Below are 14,320 nucleotides of genomic sequence, written 5' to 3' on the forward strand. Positions count from 1 at the left end.
GGGGAGATTCAGGCTAGATGTTACAAGGAAATTTTTCACTCAGAGAGTGGTGCATTGGAACAGGTTGCCCAGAGAGGTTGTGGATGCCTCATCCCTGTAGGCATTCAAGGCAAGGCTGGATGTGGTTCAGGGCAGTCTGGTCTAGTGGTTGGCTACCCTGCCCATGGCAGGGGGTTGAAACTAGATTATCTTTGAGGTCCTTTTCAACTCAGGCCACTCTATGATTCTATGATGGAAGGGCAGTTGTGTGAGGTACAAGCAAGGCTCCAGCATTTCCAGTCTTACTAGCAAGAGCCTGAACCTGGAGAGATATGCCAGTCAAGTGATGTATGTAATGGAAAGCATACACCTTGTTCCCCTCTCTCTGGGACAGTCATGCTATCCTACCCCAAGCTCAGCAGGGAAGTAGGTGTCCTGAAAGGGAGTTGGTAGACATTCCTTCTGCAGTTAACCAAGCTGATTTCTGCAAACAGTACCTGGTGGCCAACTTTGTTCTGCCTTTCCTGGCACACCTTCCCTCCTTCATCCCAAAGGCTAACCTGATTCTAAAGCTCATGTGAAAGATAAACAAGCTGCTCCAATGAGAGACATAAAAGATTAACAAGTTTCTTTTTATTAGTAATTATTTAAAAAGCCTAAAGAAATGCCACATAGACCTTAAACATTTGATAAAATCATTCTTCTGTGATAAAGAAGTGAGTGATAGTGAAGTGAGAATGTTAATTCAGGCAGAAATTTTATGTCATTTTAATGCAAGTATTAGAGATGTTTGACAGTACATAGTTACAGCAATCTCTGCTACATCCCAAAAGAAAAAGAGGCTGTCGTGATAAATGAGCAGAATGCTGAGAACTGTAAGCAAATTTCTGAGTAGCTTTATAAAAATGCACATAAAGCAATTTAAACTATAATGGCTGGTGTGATATACAGAAAAACTAAGTGATATCTACGGCAGTAGGAAAACCTCTTGCACCCAACACTCCAGTAATGATTCCTCAACAGATTTTTTTCAGAATTTTACATCTGCACTGTCCAGTTACATTCATTCCTGTAACAAACAAACAAACAAAAATAAAAAATAAAAAAAATTAAAAACTATAAAAATTAAATGTAAGTTAAGACATTATTTGAGTTACATCTACATAATTGTACACCTGAAGCATCTGGACAATAGAAAGAGGAGATAGACACTGGACCACAACTAACATATTATTCCGAGGACTTTAAAGTAAACGCCCATCAAACTTTCACGTCTGGAGACTGCCAGGGGATGAATCTGAAGAAATGAGTACAGGCAAGGGAGAAGAAGGATGCAGGAAAAGGAGAGATGTTTAGAAAGAACTTAAATTTGCATGAGGAAAAGGAAGAGTAATTAGATCTGAAGAATGGGGAATACGATAGCATGATGATCTGCAAAGAATTGGAGGGATTTTACTGTTGACCTGTTAAAGGTGGATTTGAATAAACTGCACAGTTACAGAGAGGGAGCATAGATAATGAATTGATTCAGGTGCTTTCTGTCAGAGGCCTTACCACCCCCTTCATATACTCACTTTTTTTTCCACATAAGCATTGTCATCAGCACATTAAAGATTATTACTTTCATAAAAATTATTTTCAGGCCTAGCTGTGAGAAGGTCAGCATGTTCAGGTTTTCATCTGTCAAAGTAACAAGGAGTGAAAGTCATAAAAGCACAGTGACATCCTCACTTCCAGACATTAACAGTGCTTCTTAATGAAGCTTTTTCTGCTTTACATGGCTGAGCTGGTAGGGCACTAATAAAGCAATGAACAGAACCATCCCACTGAGAGTCTGTTTCAAAGGACAGGCTTTCATTCTACAAGGAGGACTGCCAACCATTTGATAGTTATTAATCAACAGTGTAGTATGGAAACAGAGGTTCTGGAAGAGTCTATATGTCTTCTCCCCCCACATTTTCTAAGAGTGACAGAAGGAAAAACAAGTTAAATTCTGTTCAAAGAACAGAGTCTATCCAGATGTTCTATTAATCATAGAATCATTCAAGTTAGAAAAGACCTCCATGAGCACCTAGCCTAACCATTCACCTACACTAATATTGCCCACTAAGCCAAGTCCCTAAATGCCACATCTACACATTTCTTGAGCATGTAAATCTTATCTACAATGTCATTTTCATCTGAAAATACACTGATCTATATTGAAGAAGCAGGATGTGGTCACTAAAAAAACATTTTAAAGTTCTCTTTGAAAACCACTCTCTGAAACATCTGGTCCAATCAGCCAAGTTTGCTTACAAGTTTTTTTTGTTTGGTTGGTTGGTTTTGTTTGTGGGTGTGTTTTTTTGTTTTTTTTTTTTGACGTACTGTTTTGGAAATATTTGGCTAACTGTTTTTTGGTGTGCTTTGCTGTTATTTTTGTTTTTAGTTGCTCCTCTCTATTTTTTTTTTCCAGCAAGGCTGCATGTTTGCAAGAGTAAAGTTATTCTGCAAGTTGGGTTAGTGCAGAGGCAGGCTCAGCTCCTTTGAACTTAAAGATCTTACTCTTATGAGCTATATCTGCAGTGCACACGCTGCAGAAAACAACTTCTCTTTTCGTTCATTAGGTATGCGCCCAAAAAGAAAAACATCTCTTCTGAAATACAGACAGGCACTCAGAGAAGCTGACATATCTGTACCTTACATCTGCATATGGGGGACATTAGCAAAAAATTGGGAAGAATCTCCTTAAATCAAGCTTTACTTGCAAAATGTTCATACCTGTCTTGAAGTGTAACGACATCCCTGTAATGCAGACAGTGCTGGCACCTGAAGATAGTATCAAGAAATTTAATTAATAACAGAAATTGACTTGTGAAGAAGTTCACAAAGGCATTTCTATTTAGATGGGCTGAACTTCAGTTTCTGTCCATTAAAACATAAATACTCATATATGCTATTCTCAGTGCAAGCATATAGTAAGATCTAATTAAAATTTTGTGTCCCATCAGACAAAGGATTTTGAAGCTTTATATCTCCCATGGTGTGATTTTGAGATCTCTCTGCTGTTACCGTCCAGGCCTACTGACCCTTCATCTCATTTCTACCAAGGAATAGTAGAAAAGAAAGCAGAGGCAACAAGATACAGTTCCTCTAGAGAGTGGGAGCACAGCTCACAGCGTTGGGAGATGTGAATAAGTCCTGTTCATTCTAACAGTAGAGAGACCTGAACACACATCCGACATTACCAGCTTCAGGATCCTCTCCTTTTAGTACTCCAAATCCCTCATGCTTAGCATCACACTTCATTTCATCTTTCTTGGCCCAGTAGGTTGACAGGTAGCTCGCTTCATGTTTGTTCTTGGATGTTGCCACCTCCACAACAGTTTCTGTCTTACTATCAACTGAGCTAAGATCAAGCTTTTCAGGGGAGTAATCTGTGATAAGGCACATTTCCAAATCCTTGTCATCTGCAGTGGTCAGCCTGTAGACTGAAGGAGATGGAGTAATATCTGAAAATAGAGAAGAGATATTAGGTGAGATTAGAACATTAGGTAACACACATTAGCTGTGTCAATCTTGACACACAGACACTTTAGGTATGGATATTCCTCTCTGATTCCAATGGGAAGCTGTCTAATCATAGGGATCTTGACTAGGACACCATTTGCAAACAAAGGCTCTCACAGTAGATGACATAGGAGCTGCATGAGACTTTGACAGATTATGCAAGGGAGCCACAGGTGGTCAATCTGGATCCTCAGAGCATCTCAAATGATACTCATGTCGCCACTCACATCCTAAAGGTCTACATCTAACCTAGTCATCCCTCACTGTAACAGCTTGTTCAACTCTACACTGCAGCTTGGGATTCCTTTAGAATCATGACCTGACTGTGTTCAGGCATGTGTGCAACAGGCAGAGAACACTCTCCTCCTGCTTCATGGCTATTAGATGTCATGTGTCTGGGGAGGACTGACTGGCCCAGGGGCATTCTCCCCTTTCTGCAGATGCATTGTCAAATCCAACACTGATATCCATAATCCCACTTTCTCCAGCTGTCCTGAAGGACACTGGTTAAAATGCCAGATCTTAAAGGTGTCCATATTTACTGCCAGTCTAGCTAACCGTGCTCCTGTGGGAAAAAGAGATGAAAGCCACTGCAAAGTAGCAACAGATGGTTGCATTTAGGGAAAGAAAAATGAAATAAATGTTTCATTATGTTTCACCAACTGACAGTACAATTTATTATTACTTTTTTTTTTTTTATAATACAGTCATTCTTTTAGGAATAGATTTTAATGTAAAAAAGATGGATGGAAAACCCCATTTAAAAAAACATTAATGACAGCAAAAAAAAAAAAAAAACAAAAAAAAACCAAACAAACGAACCAGTCTGTATCATCAATATGGAATACAAGAATACAAAAAAAATATAGAAATTGGTATATCTGTTCTCTCTCACAACAAGTGCTCTGCTTTCAGAAGAGCTGCATATACAACTCTTTAAATTAGTATGTGTGTTTTTTTTTCCCCACTGCCTTTGCAATGCTTTTTTGCTTTGCAAAACACTCATTTCTCATTCTTGCTCTGAGTGGTTTCTGGCTTTGTTTTGTCACTAGAGTCATTTTCCAATATGTTCCTTTGCATATCTGCATACTGTTTTAAAAAAATGCAGATAGCAGACATGGTAAACACCAGCTATTATGAGCACAGCACTGTGACCTACATTTCCTGTCATTCTGCCTTAGCAGGTTAGTTGATGCTTTGGAGTTGCTGTGTTGGTATCTATGACCTTTATTTGCAGAAAAGTTTGAGAAGTAAATAAGGATGCTCTGATCTCTCCACCCTGCCTAACAGCATCCTTGCTGGAGGATATCTTCCAGGTGGATAAACAAGACCTATCTAAACACCATACTTGACCACTCTACAATGAAAGCCAACTCAGGAAATCAGTAGATTTCAGTTTGAGTCTGCTTCAGCATCAAAGATTTATGTCTTTTATTTTTTCCCCAAACAGAAAGCTGAACTTAACATAGAACTGGTATTCTATAGAGAATTATTATCCATTCCCTCCAAAGCAGATTCTCTCAGTCTGTGGTCAGAATGGAATTATTGTAATGGAGTTAATTGACCATTTAAAGTCTAACCATTTTTGCAATAACTGTCTCTGAAAACAGAGAGGCTTGAGGGGGCAGCTCATTAGCTTCCTGAGAACTGTTGTTTTCTTAAAATGTTTGTGTAGGCTTTCTCTTCCAAAATCAGTGTGGATTTTAACTGTCAGAAACAGCTTTCAGTATTTTATGCCAGAAATTTAATCTGTAGGGGGGAATAAATAATTTCGACTCAAAACAATAAACTGCTTAAGCTGAGATTAACTATCCATTCAGCCAATAAATAAATAAATAAATAAAACTCCAACTTGTGTAGTGAACAAGAAAAAAAGTATTCAAACGATTAATCTTAAAATCCCTCTCTGTGGTTACAGGTGGAAGAAGATAGTGTTTTTGTTGATACTCTTGTCAGAATGTCTGATTCTATATTTGTGGTATTGCCTCAGATACAATGTGCTTTTTACAACAAAATGATACCGTTCAGTGATCATTCTATCTAATGGGCACTCTTAATTAGATAAGTTACTTGGGATTACAAACAGCCTTGTGCAATTTCCAAAAATTACCCTCATAGCTCCTGTATCCCAGACATCTGAGTTCAAATCGTTACAAATGGCATAGCTAAAGTCACTTTGGAAATTTCTTCTTTATCCAGTGTAAAACTATGACTTAAACATGAACCCAGAAGTGTCTGATTTTTTTACCTTCATCTAAGTAAAAAAAATGCAGCTTCTGGTGTTGGTGCAACAAAGTTAGCCCAGGTTAACATTTTCCTTTTTGGAACACAACAGCATGAGACTTCGCACTGTCTGACAAGACTCTAAATTAAGGTCAGTGACATGCCAGTGTCGCTGGTCTAAGAAACTGATGATGCTACCTCATTTCCCAGTATTCACAGGATCCCTGATGCATCTTCACCATCACACTTTTGAAAAATAATCTTAGCTTCATTTTCTTTCAGCCTCCTCTCTTCCCTTCCTCGTCTAGAGGGTATCGTCATACTCCATAAAGGTAGTTGTACTTAGAAATAGAAATTAGTGGTCACTGCTCCTGTGTTTGTAGCCTCCAGATCTTAAGCACTTGAGCTGACTTTAAGTCTAGTTCCTCTTATAAATGCATTATATCTTTCTCACTCAACAATAAGACTTTGCAAACAATTGTTGCCCAGTAGCTGCATATTTCAGTGCCTTCTCAATCCAAAACACATAGGAAAGATATCTAGTAGACACAGTTTTTCAAAACTTCTTTCTGTCTTTTCAGCTTTGTACAGCCTTTTAAAATTTTACTAAGGAAAGGAAAAAGGCTTGAAAAGCATCACAAGAAATTCGGTCTGCTTTGCAAATGCAACCTTTCTACTTCCTAACTGCTCACACTCCAACATTAGTTCAGACAAATATGGGCAGGGGCTTCACTTTCAGATTTTAAAACAAAAAAAAATCTTGATATATACTTAGGCCAAGAGTTAGAAAATCCAATCTTAAGGCCATTAGGATGAATGACTCCAAAATATCATATAATTATTATTTTAATGATGGATAGATCTAATCTGAATGTGCTAATAACCAAAAACTCAACACATGCATTCAATTTATTATACATTACTCGGTAGCGTGCCACACTGTATGCATGACCACACCATGATGTGACAGCTAAATATTGGTAAACTTTTTTGGCAATAGAAAGCCATAAGAAACACGAGTATCTGTTCTTTTCTGTAGTGAGTTTCTGTCACACCGTATACAAGCACTCCTTGGCTTTCAAGACAGCATCTCTATTTCAACATATTTTTGTCAGTTGAAGCCTAAAAGAGGATGGGAAAATGCTCTGCTGTAATTCCCTAGTCCATCTACCTAAAGAACAAGTAATTACCACTCCTGGTGTTAATATGGTAGAGAAATTTTAAACTTACTTGGGGTAACAAGAAGTTCTGTTCCAGCTCCAAATGCCAGTTTTGCATATCTCTGATTGGCACACTGATGCCAATCTCTACAAAAACATAGGCGTGTTTTCCAAACTCATACTGATAGTCAGGACAACAGCCATTCCAGAACAGGGAGTAACTTAAGGGAGCAGTGGCAAAACACACTGATTTAAATAAGTACAAAAGAAAACTACAAGAAAAATAGACAGGAGCAGGAGGACAAAAAAACTATAATTTATTTCTCAGTTACAGTTGTGTATTGCACATTTTGAAAGTGATGCTAGAGCAATCTGTGTTTCTCCATCTGTAAAAATCACCTAAAATCCTATTCAGCATGCCATATGGTTAAGAACATTTCTCATCAGTCCAACTTCTTTCTTAAAATTTCACTGCTTATTACTTATTACTGGTTTAATCATCAGCAGGGTTCCTTTTGATAATGTCAGCTTGTATCCTCTCCACACCTATAACTCCTATGTTCCAGGAAACCTTTGACCCTGCTTGTATTTATCTCCTTCCAAGTTTCAATGGCACACTGATATCCTATCCAGATCTTGCACCTTCACAGAGGAGTTGCAAGGGCACCTGAGCCTTTTAACTTACTTCAAGGTTCCTACACTCTCACTCAGGTAAGCAGTAGCAGAAATAAGGATTAAAGGATGGACTTGTAGCTTAGACAGCTTGGTAAATCTGGATTCATGTCCCAGTCATGTACAGAATCCACATGAAGCATCTGGCTAATACCACTATCATCCAACAAGACAAAAGATAGTTCCCATTCTGACACTAATATTTTAAAAAGGAATGAGTATATTATACTTTGGTAGATTCTCCTGCAAGTAAAGATAAAATGGTGTTATACAAGTAGATATTTTCTAAATATTGTTGCAATTCTTTTATTTCAACATTTGTTCATCTGACATATCATCAGTGACCTTGCTTGAGGCCAATGGGAGTGACATGGATAGAAGAAATGCATATGACTTGTCAGAAGAACAAAATTTGTCTTCGTGTTAGCTTATTACAGGAACCCAACTGACTGAAGAGCATTGTAAGCACATCTTCCTTCAGTTAGAATCATAGAAACATAGAAACACAAGTTTGGAAATGACCTACAAGATAATCCAGTCCAACCATCCTCATATCTCCATTGCTGCTACAAGCACTAAACCATATCTTGTAGCTCCTCATCCAGGCACATCTTGAACACTGCTAGGGATGGTGACTCCACCACCTCCCTGGGCAGGTCATTCCAGTGGCTGACCATTCGCTGAGATAAGTTGTTTTTCTTTATATCTAACCTAAACCTGCTCTGGTACAACTTGTGGCCATTTCCTCAGGTCCTATTTGTTGCCTGGGAGAAAAGGCCAAATGCCTCCTCATCACAACCTCCCTTCAGGAATTTGTAGAGTGTAACGAGGTCTCCTCTGAGCCTCCTCTTCTCCAGACTAAACAACCCCAGCTCCCTCAGTCACTCTTCATAAGACCTGTGCTCCAGACCTGTCACCATTTTCATTGCCCTTCTTTGGACACGTTCCAGGGCTTTGACGTCTTTCCTGCAGTGAAGAGGCCCAAAACTGAGCACAGTACTCAAGGCACGGCCTCACTAGTGCTGAGTACAGTGGGATGATTACCTCCCTGCTCCTGCTGGTCACACTATTTCTAATACAGGCCAGGATGCCATTGGCCTTCTTGGCCACCTGGGCACACTGCCGGCTCATGTTCAACCGAGCATCAACCAGCACCCCCAGGTCCCTTTCCTCTTCACAGTCATCCAGCCACACATCCCCAAGCCTATTGTGCTGCATGGGGTTATTGTGGCCAAAGTGCAGGACCCAATACTTGGCCTTATTGAACCTCATCCCATTCACCTCAGCCCTGCGATCCAACTTATCTAGGTCCCCCTGAAGAGGCTCCCTACCATTAGACAGATCGACACTATCTCCCAACTTGGTGTCACCTGCAAACTTACTGAGGGTACACTCAATGCCCTCATCTAGGTCATCAATAAAGATATTAAACAAGATGGGCCCCAGTTCCGACCCCTGGGGGACATCACTTGAAATGGGTCACCGGCTGGACTTAACTCCATTAACCACTACCCTCTGGGCACGGCCCTCTAGCCAGTTCCTTACCCAATGAAGAGTATATCTGTCCAGAAATACTGCTATGACATCTTCCCTGGAATAATTCCCACCAGTGAGGGTGAAACCTCAGGCTACTATAGCATTTTCCCAGATCTTCATGTGTATCCTCAACAAGCTTGCAAATTAGGCAAAAATTTAGGATGCATATACCTGGCAAAACCTTCTCCCAGATCCAAATGTGAGTTTGTAACTATTTTCATAGTCACACAATCATAGAATCACAGCATTGTAGGGAGTGGAAGGCACCTTCAGAGATCACCTAGTCCAACCCTCCTGCCAAAGCAGGCTCCCTAGACCAGGTTGCACAGATAAGTGTCCAGATGGGTCCTGAACATCTCCAGAGAAGGAGACTCCACAATTTTGCTTCCACAAGACCACCTGCATCACAAAGCTGTTCTTCACCTCATTCCTCATTTACTTTTTCTCACTGTCAAACAGATTAATCCCTAAGAAGTAAGCTCACACAAGGTCTGATGGAGTAATATAAACCCCAGCATCCCATTTTCTTGGATTTGCTTTCTGTTTTAGTCAAGCGTGATTCCAAATCAAATCTACCATTTAGATTTTAAGTAGAATTCATGCTTATCAGTATGCATCAATGTATACCGAAGAACCTCTTATTTTAAAGTGTTAGCATCCTCATACCAGAAAAGTCCATTTTTACATACTATAATTTTATGAGATAGTTCTCACCACTCTAAATTTTGCTCACTGTGTGCTGACTTCCACATCTCCCTTTGCCTCATTAAGATTTTTGTTAGTCGGGACTGTTAGTCCAGGAACAGTCACATCTTTTCAACTTTTCAATAAAATTTGTCTTGAATATTTTAAATGTCTGATTTGGGCATCATCAACCATAGGAAGGGGAAAATTTATATACAGTCATGCAAGTCACTTTTGCACCAGCTGAATAGGTACAGTCCTATTTTTACTACATTGTAAAGCAATTAAAGAGGCAAAGTAACTTGCAAAGTGACAAAAGTATTTTCAAGATAAATCACATCTGAGAATTCAGACATACCTGGAGAAACCGTAAGTTTGGTTCCAGTTCCAAATATGAGTTTGCCGTAATCCCCAGTATTACACTGTGACACCATGCTTTGCAAAATGGTGCCTTTGTATGCTCATATGCTGCACTGTACACATACCAGTGCAAGATGCTTATTGGAATAATATAAGGAAGGCAAGTTACTGCCACCTCCTCAATACATATAGTGAAATAAAGACGTTAGATCCATTCTGTGTGTCTAATCATTTCTGACACTCACTGTTCTAGCCTTTGCCCATAATCTATTCAGACATCTGCTTATTCTTTCCTCTGTATCTATACTCTAGTAGCCTCTGTCAATCAGTGAATGCATACATATAACCTTCCAGAGAGTGTTTAAAAGCCCTCTGAACACTGCTATTGAGTCTGACCTGTCTGTGCTGCCTTTCTGCTCAGTTCACTTGTGTTGTCCATCCTCCTCTTCCAGGCTTCACTTTATGTTGTATTATTTAATACTTCTTTGGTTTCAGCCAAAGGTGGATTTCACTACCAAACATGAGCTTGGATCTTGCCCTAAATTCTACCCAGTCTTTCAGCATGCAATAGAAATCTCTCCTCCTAGGTCTTCCACAGCAGCTTGGGCTGAACTCTGATGTGTCATACATCTACACACACACAAGTAAGCACTTTCTCAGTGCTTATAGAGTCAGTTTTCCATTATCAAGAGCCAGAAACTACAATTGTCCTAGAGGGCAGAAAAAACGAACAGTATGACTAATGTGAAGGACTGAAAAAAAATAATAACGCAGAAAAATCAAATATCAGAACTTGAATTCAGGACATATATTAATGGGAGTTTGCATTTGATCTAAAAATAATTACATAATTTTCAAGGCAGAGCTGGATGTGGGCAGCCTGGTCTAGTGGTTGGCAACTCTGCCCATGGCAGGGGGGTTGAAACTAGATAATCTTTGAGGTCCTTTTCAACCCAGGTCATTCTACGATTCATTCCATGAAATAAATAAAAAAGAGAAAAACAATACAACAAGAAACTAATCAGAGACAAAGTTGCATAATTTAGCCAAGGGTGCCCAAATACATGCTCCTAATTTGCAGGGCTATCTAGTTTTGCATGACAAAAGTGAGCTAAACATGATGAAAGCTCTATATGCCATGTTCTATGAAACTGGAAAAATACATTCACACAACAGTGGACATTAGGGCAAAGCACATCAAAAGTTCTGTCACCAGCTAACATCAAGCCAAATGCTTGAAGAATACAACCCATAGGAGACCCTGTTACAAATTAAATGGAGAATGAGATCATAATTAAATCATTAATTAATATGTGAACAAAATGCAGTCACCAGTGACACCTCTCTCTTCTTCTTTCTGCAAAACCTAGACCATAATTAATTGTGCTGTCCGTCCCAAAAAGAAAATGGGACTGAATTTCTGAGAAAGTAGAGATAACATGTAAGACACAGGTGACGTACTTTTAATTCTTTTCACTCTCTTCCAATGGGGGGAAAACAAAGGTATTTTGACTATCTTCCTGAACAATTTTGCTTTTCTTGAATAGTTTTGTTTTTTTTCCAAATTCAGAAATTCCCTCATGAATCTACAGAAGTACTGAAAATTTGCTTGGGATTTAATTGAAGCAATGAAAAATTAACTTGAGGTTTCTGATTAAAATGCCCAGGAAAGTTTGTTAGGTATGAGAATATACACACAACTTTCAAAGGAGGAAATATATATATAAAATTTCTTTCTGTATTACTGAAGTATTACTCCAAATTTAAGCAGCTATAAGTAGGAAGTATCTGCTTGGTTACATTTAGGGAGCAATTTTCTTATTGCCAATTTTATTTCAGATCAAGTGAAGGAATAGACTGAAGAGTTTTCTGTGAATATTTTGCAAACCAAGCATACCCATAGTTAGGTATTTACCTAACCTAACAAGTTTCATGTATCTGGAGAAAAAAACTCCAAATGTAATTTGTTTAAAATTTCAAGAAACACCAGTACACAAGGCTTGCGTTCCATAATGCAAATGTGGAACCGCAGGAAGATGACTTGCATGTGCCTATGTTGTCAGATTTTGAATGTTCTCCCTTAGGAAATCTCCACAGATTGTGAAATTAAAATAATTGCACTGAGGAAGATCTCTGTCCTACTATATCTAGCAGATATTATAGTAAGAATGAAATCCTTGCAATTCTCTTTTGGCAACAACATGCATCTGAACTGCATTTTGTTACTCTTTTAGCAAACTTTCACTTTATTTCTGGTGGGCTGGATGTTTTCCACCAAACAATTCAAAGCTCGGAGTCTCAGAAATCTTACTTGGTTTTACCACAAGTCTGGTTCCATCCGCAAAGGTAAGCTGGTAGGTATTCGTAGACACACAGTGAGGTTTGGCATAGCAAATATCTGCATACAGTTTCCAGAATTGTGAGGGGTGTATTCTGCTCACCATCCCTGCCTCCCAGCTCACAGGTCTGAGTACCCTGAGGATAACTACTGAAGTAAAGAAGACACTGAGTATTCCCACCTTTTCCTCATCCTTGCTGGCAGTGTTCCCTACCACAACCAATAAAAGATGGGAACTCTTTGAACTGTACTAACAGATACTTAGCAATGAAGCTGCTTATGGTTCCTGCTGAAACAAAACCATCTGTTGACTTTGCTGTTAGATGTGTTACAGAGCTTCACCACAAAGCCTTGTTGGGCTGGAATGGTAAAAAGGGATGGGAACAAGAACTAACCATGGTTTAGGATCAGAGTAACTGATGAAGACCATCTTCCTATCAGCCCACTTTTCCCTCCACAACTTTTTTTCCATGATACATCAGATGGGTAGATAATGCAAGAATACAGTAATTAAAATCTACACATTTCAACTAGCCTGTTCCTTTAACTACCAAGTCACAATCTGAAAAGCCATTCTGCTATTCAAGACTAAATTCACAATAAAAAACACAAGCATGTATAAAAGTTTCTTACTTGGTTTCACTATAAACTTTGTCCCTTTTCCAAAGATGACTTTATAGTCAGTGTTCACACAGTGAAAAACAAGCCAACAAAAATCATCCTTGAAGCCATCACAGAAACTACAGCTTGTCTGATCTATCAGGAAATTTAATCATGAAATACAGTAGATCCTTCATGGAAAGACGGTGATACGGGAATTTAAATGTCCAGTGTTATTCCTCTATCAGATGTGCTTGAAACATTGTCTTATCTCATACCATCATTTGAAAATCCCTACATGCAGAACATCAAGAATCCACTATGCCACAGTACTGCTCTCATGCAATAATGGCCCAAAGTCATAGAAAAACTAAGCAACAACACAGCCCTACATTTTAAAGAAAGCAAACTACACTCCATTTCCTTTAGGCTTTTTTTTTTTTTAATTTCCAAGTCTAAGCTTTTGGTCTTGAGTCTTCCAATTTTCTACTGCATAAAAATTATTTTTTGCCCATATTTTCAATATATTTAGGACATTTTTATCAAATTAACTCTTGGTTTTGTGAAGACTGTTATTTGGACCTATCTATTTCTTACACCCTCTTATCTTTTCCCACCCATGTTTGAATATTTTTTTCAATCTTTTGTCTGTAAATTTTCACAAATTACCACAGAATTCAGCAGGAATTTGTCAACTTTATTTAGACTTGTTTTAAAACAGACATTTTTAGTTTTCCCAATTTAATGGATTGCACTGCAATGGGGATATAATTCAGAATGGAATAAAACTGAGGCTTAATGGTCTGCTGAGGTATAGCATTTCCTATTCATTCCTTCTCTATATATACAGAGTCAAATCTTGGGTTTATAACTACTTAAAAAGATCAACTTTCAGTTTAGTTCCACATACACTACAATTTTTTCCACTGTCATCAGTAAGTGACCTCTCAAGAAATGAAACTAGACATATGTTCAGGAGAAAGCATGTAAGGGACAAACTGATCCACATCTAATTTATACAACCACTGTTTTTACCAGAACAGGATTTCAATATATGATGACCATAGGATAAGTTTAAGGACAGAACTTGCTGTCATGCATCTGCATCCCTACCCTTGAATTTAATATACATTTTGTTCTTCAGGCTCATTCATGACCATTTTCTCCAGAAAATAACATTGTGTACTTACCAGATGACAAAGACAACCTTGTTCCAGAA

The 14,320-nt window shown here is 38.6% G+C and overlaps 1 protein-coding gene across 9 annotated transcripts in view; it reads right to left on the minus strand.

Annotated features, from left to right (window-relative positions):
- Positions 1-592: 592 nt before the first annotated feature.
- Positions 593-14,320, minus strand: part of LOC136055762 (T cell receptor alpha chain MC.7.G5-like) — a 178,767-nt gene continuing 165,039 nt past the window's right edge. For 7 of the 9 annotated variants that reach the window (XM_065747637.1, XM_065747635.1, XM_065747638.1 and 4 more), the window contains 4 exons: positions 3,207-3,470; positions 2,740-2,787; positions 1,554-1,659; positions 593-1,048 (listed from right to left, as the gene is read on the minus strand). In XM_065747637.1, coding sequence (XP_065603709.1) covers positions 1,018-1,048; positions 1,554-1,659; positions 2,740-2,787; positions 3,207-3,470 — 449 coding nt within the window. In that variant the 3' untranslated portion in view covers positions 593-1,017. Of the gene's footprint in view, positions 1,049-1,553; positions 1,660-2,739; positions 2,788-3,206; positions 3,471-6,981; positions 7,046-13,134; positions 13,174-14,320 lie in introns of all 9 variants that reach the window. The other 2 variants (XM_065747634.1, XM_065747639.1) reach the window with 2 other exon arrangements.

Source organism: Cyrtonyx montezumae, unplaced genomic scaffold (genome assembly GCF_038088225.1).
Source record: "Cyrtonyx montezumae isolate F1298 unplaced genomic scaffold, pur_monq_1.0 scaffold_48, whole genome shotgun sequence".
NCBI classification, from domain to species: Eukaryota; Metazoa; Chordata; class Aves; order Galliformes; family Odontophoridae; genus Cyrtonyx; species Cyrtonyx montezumae.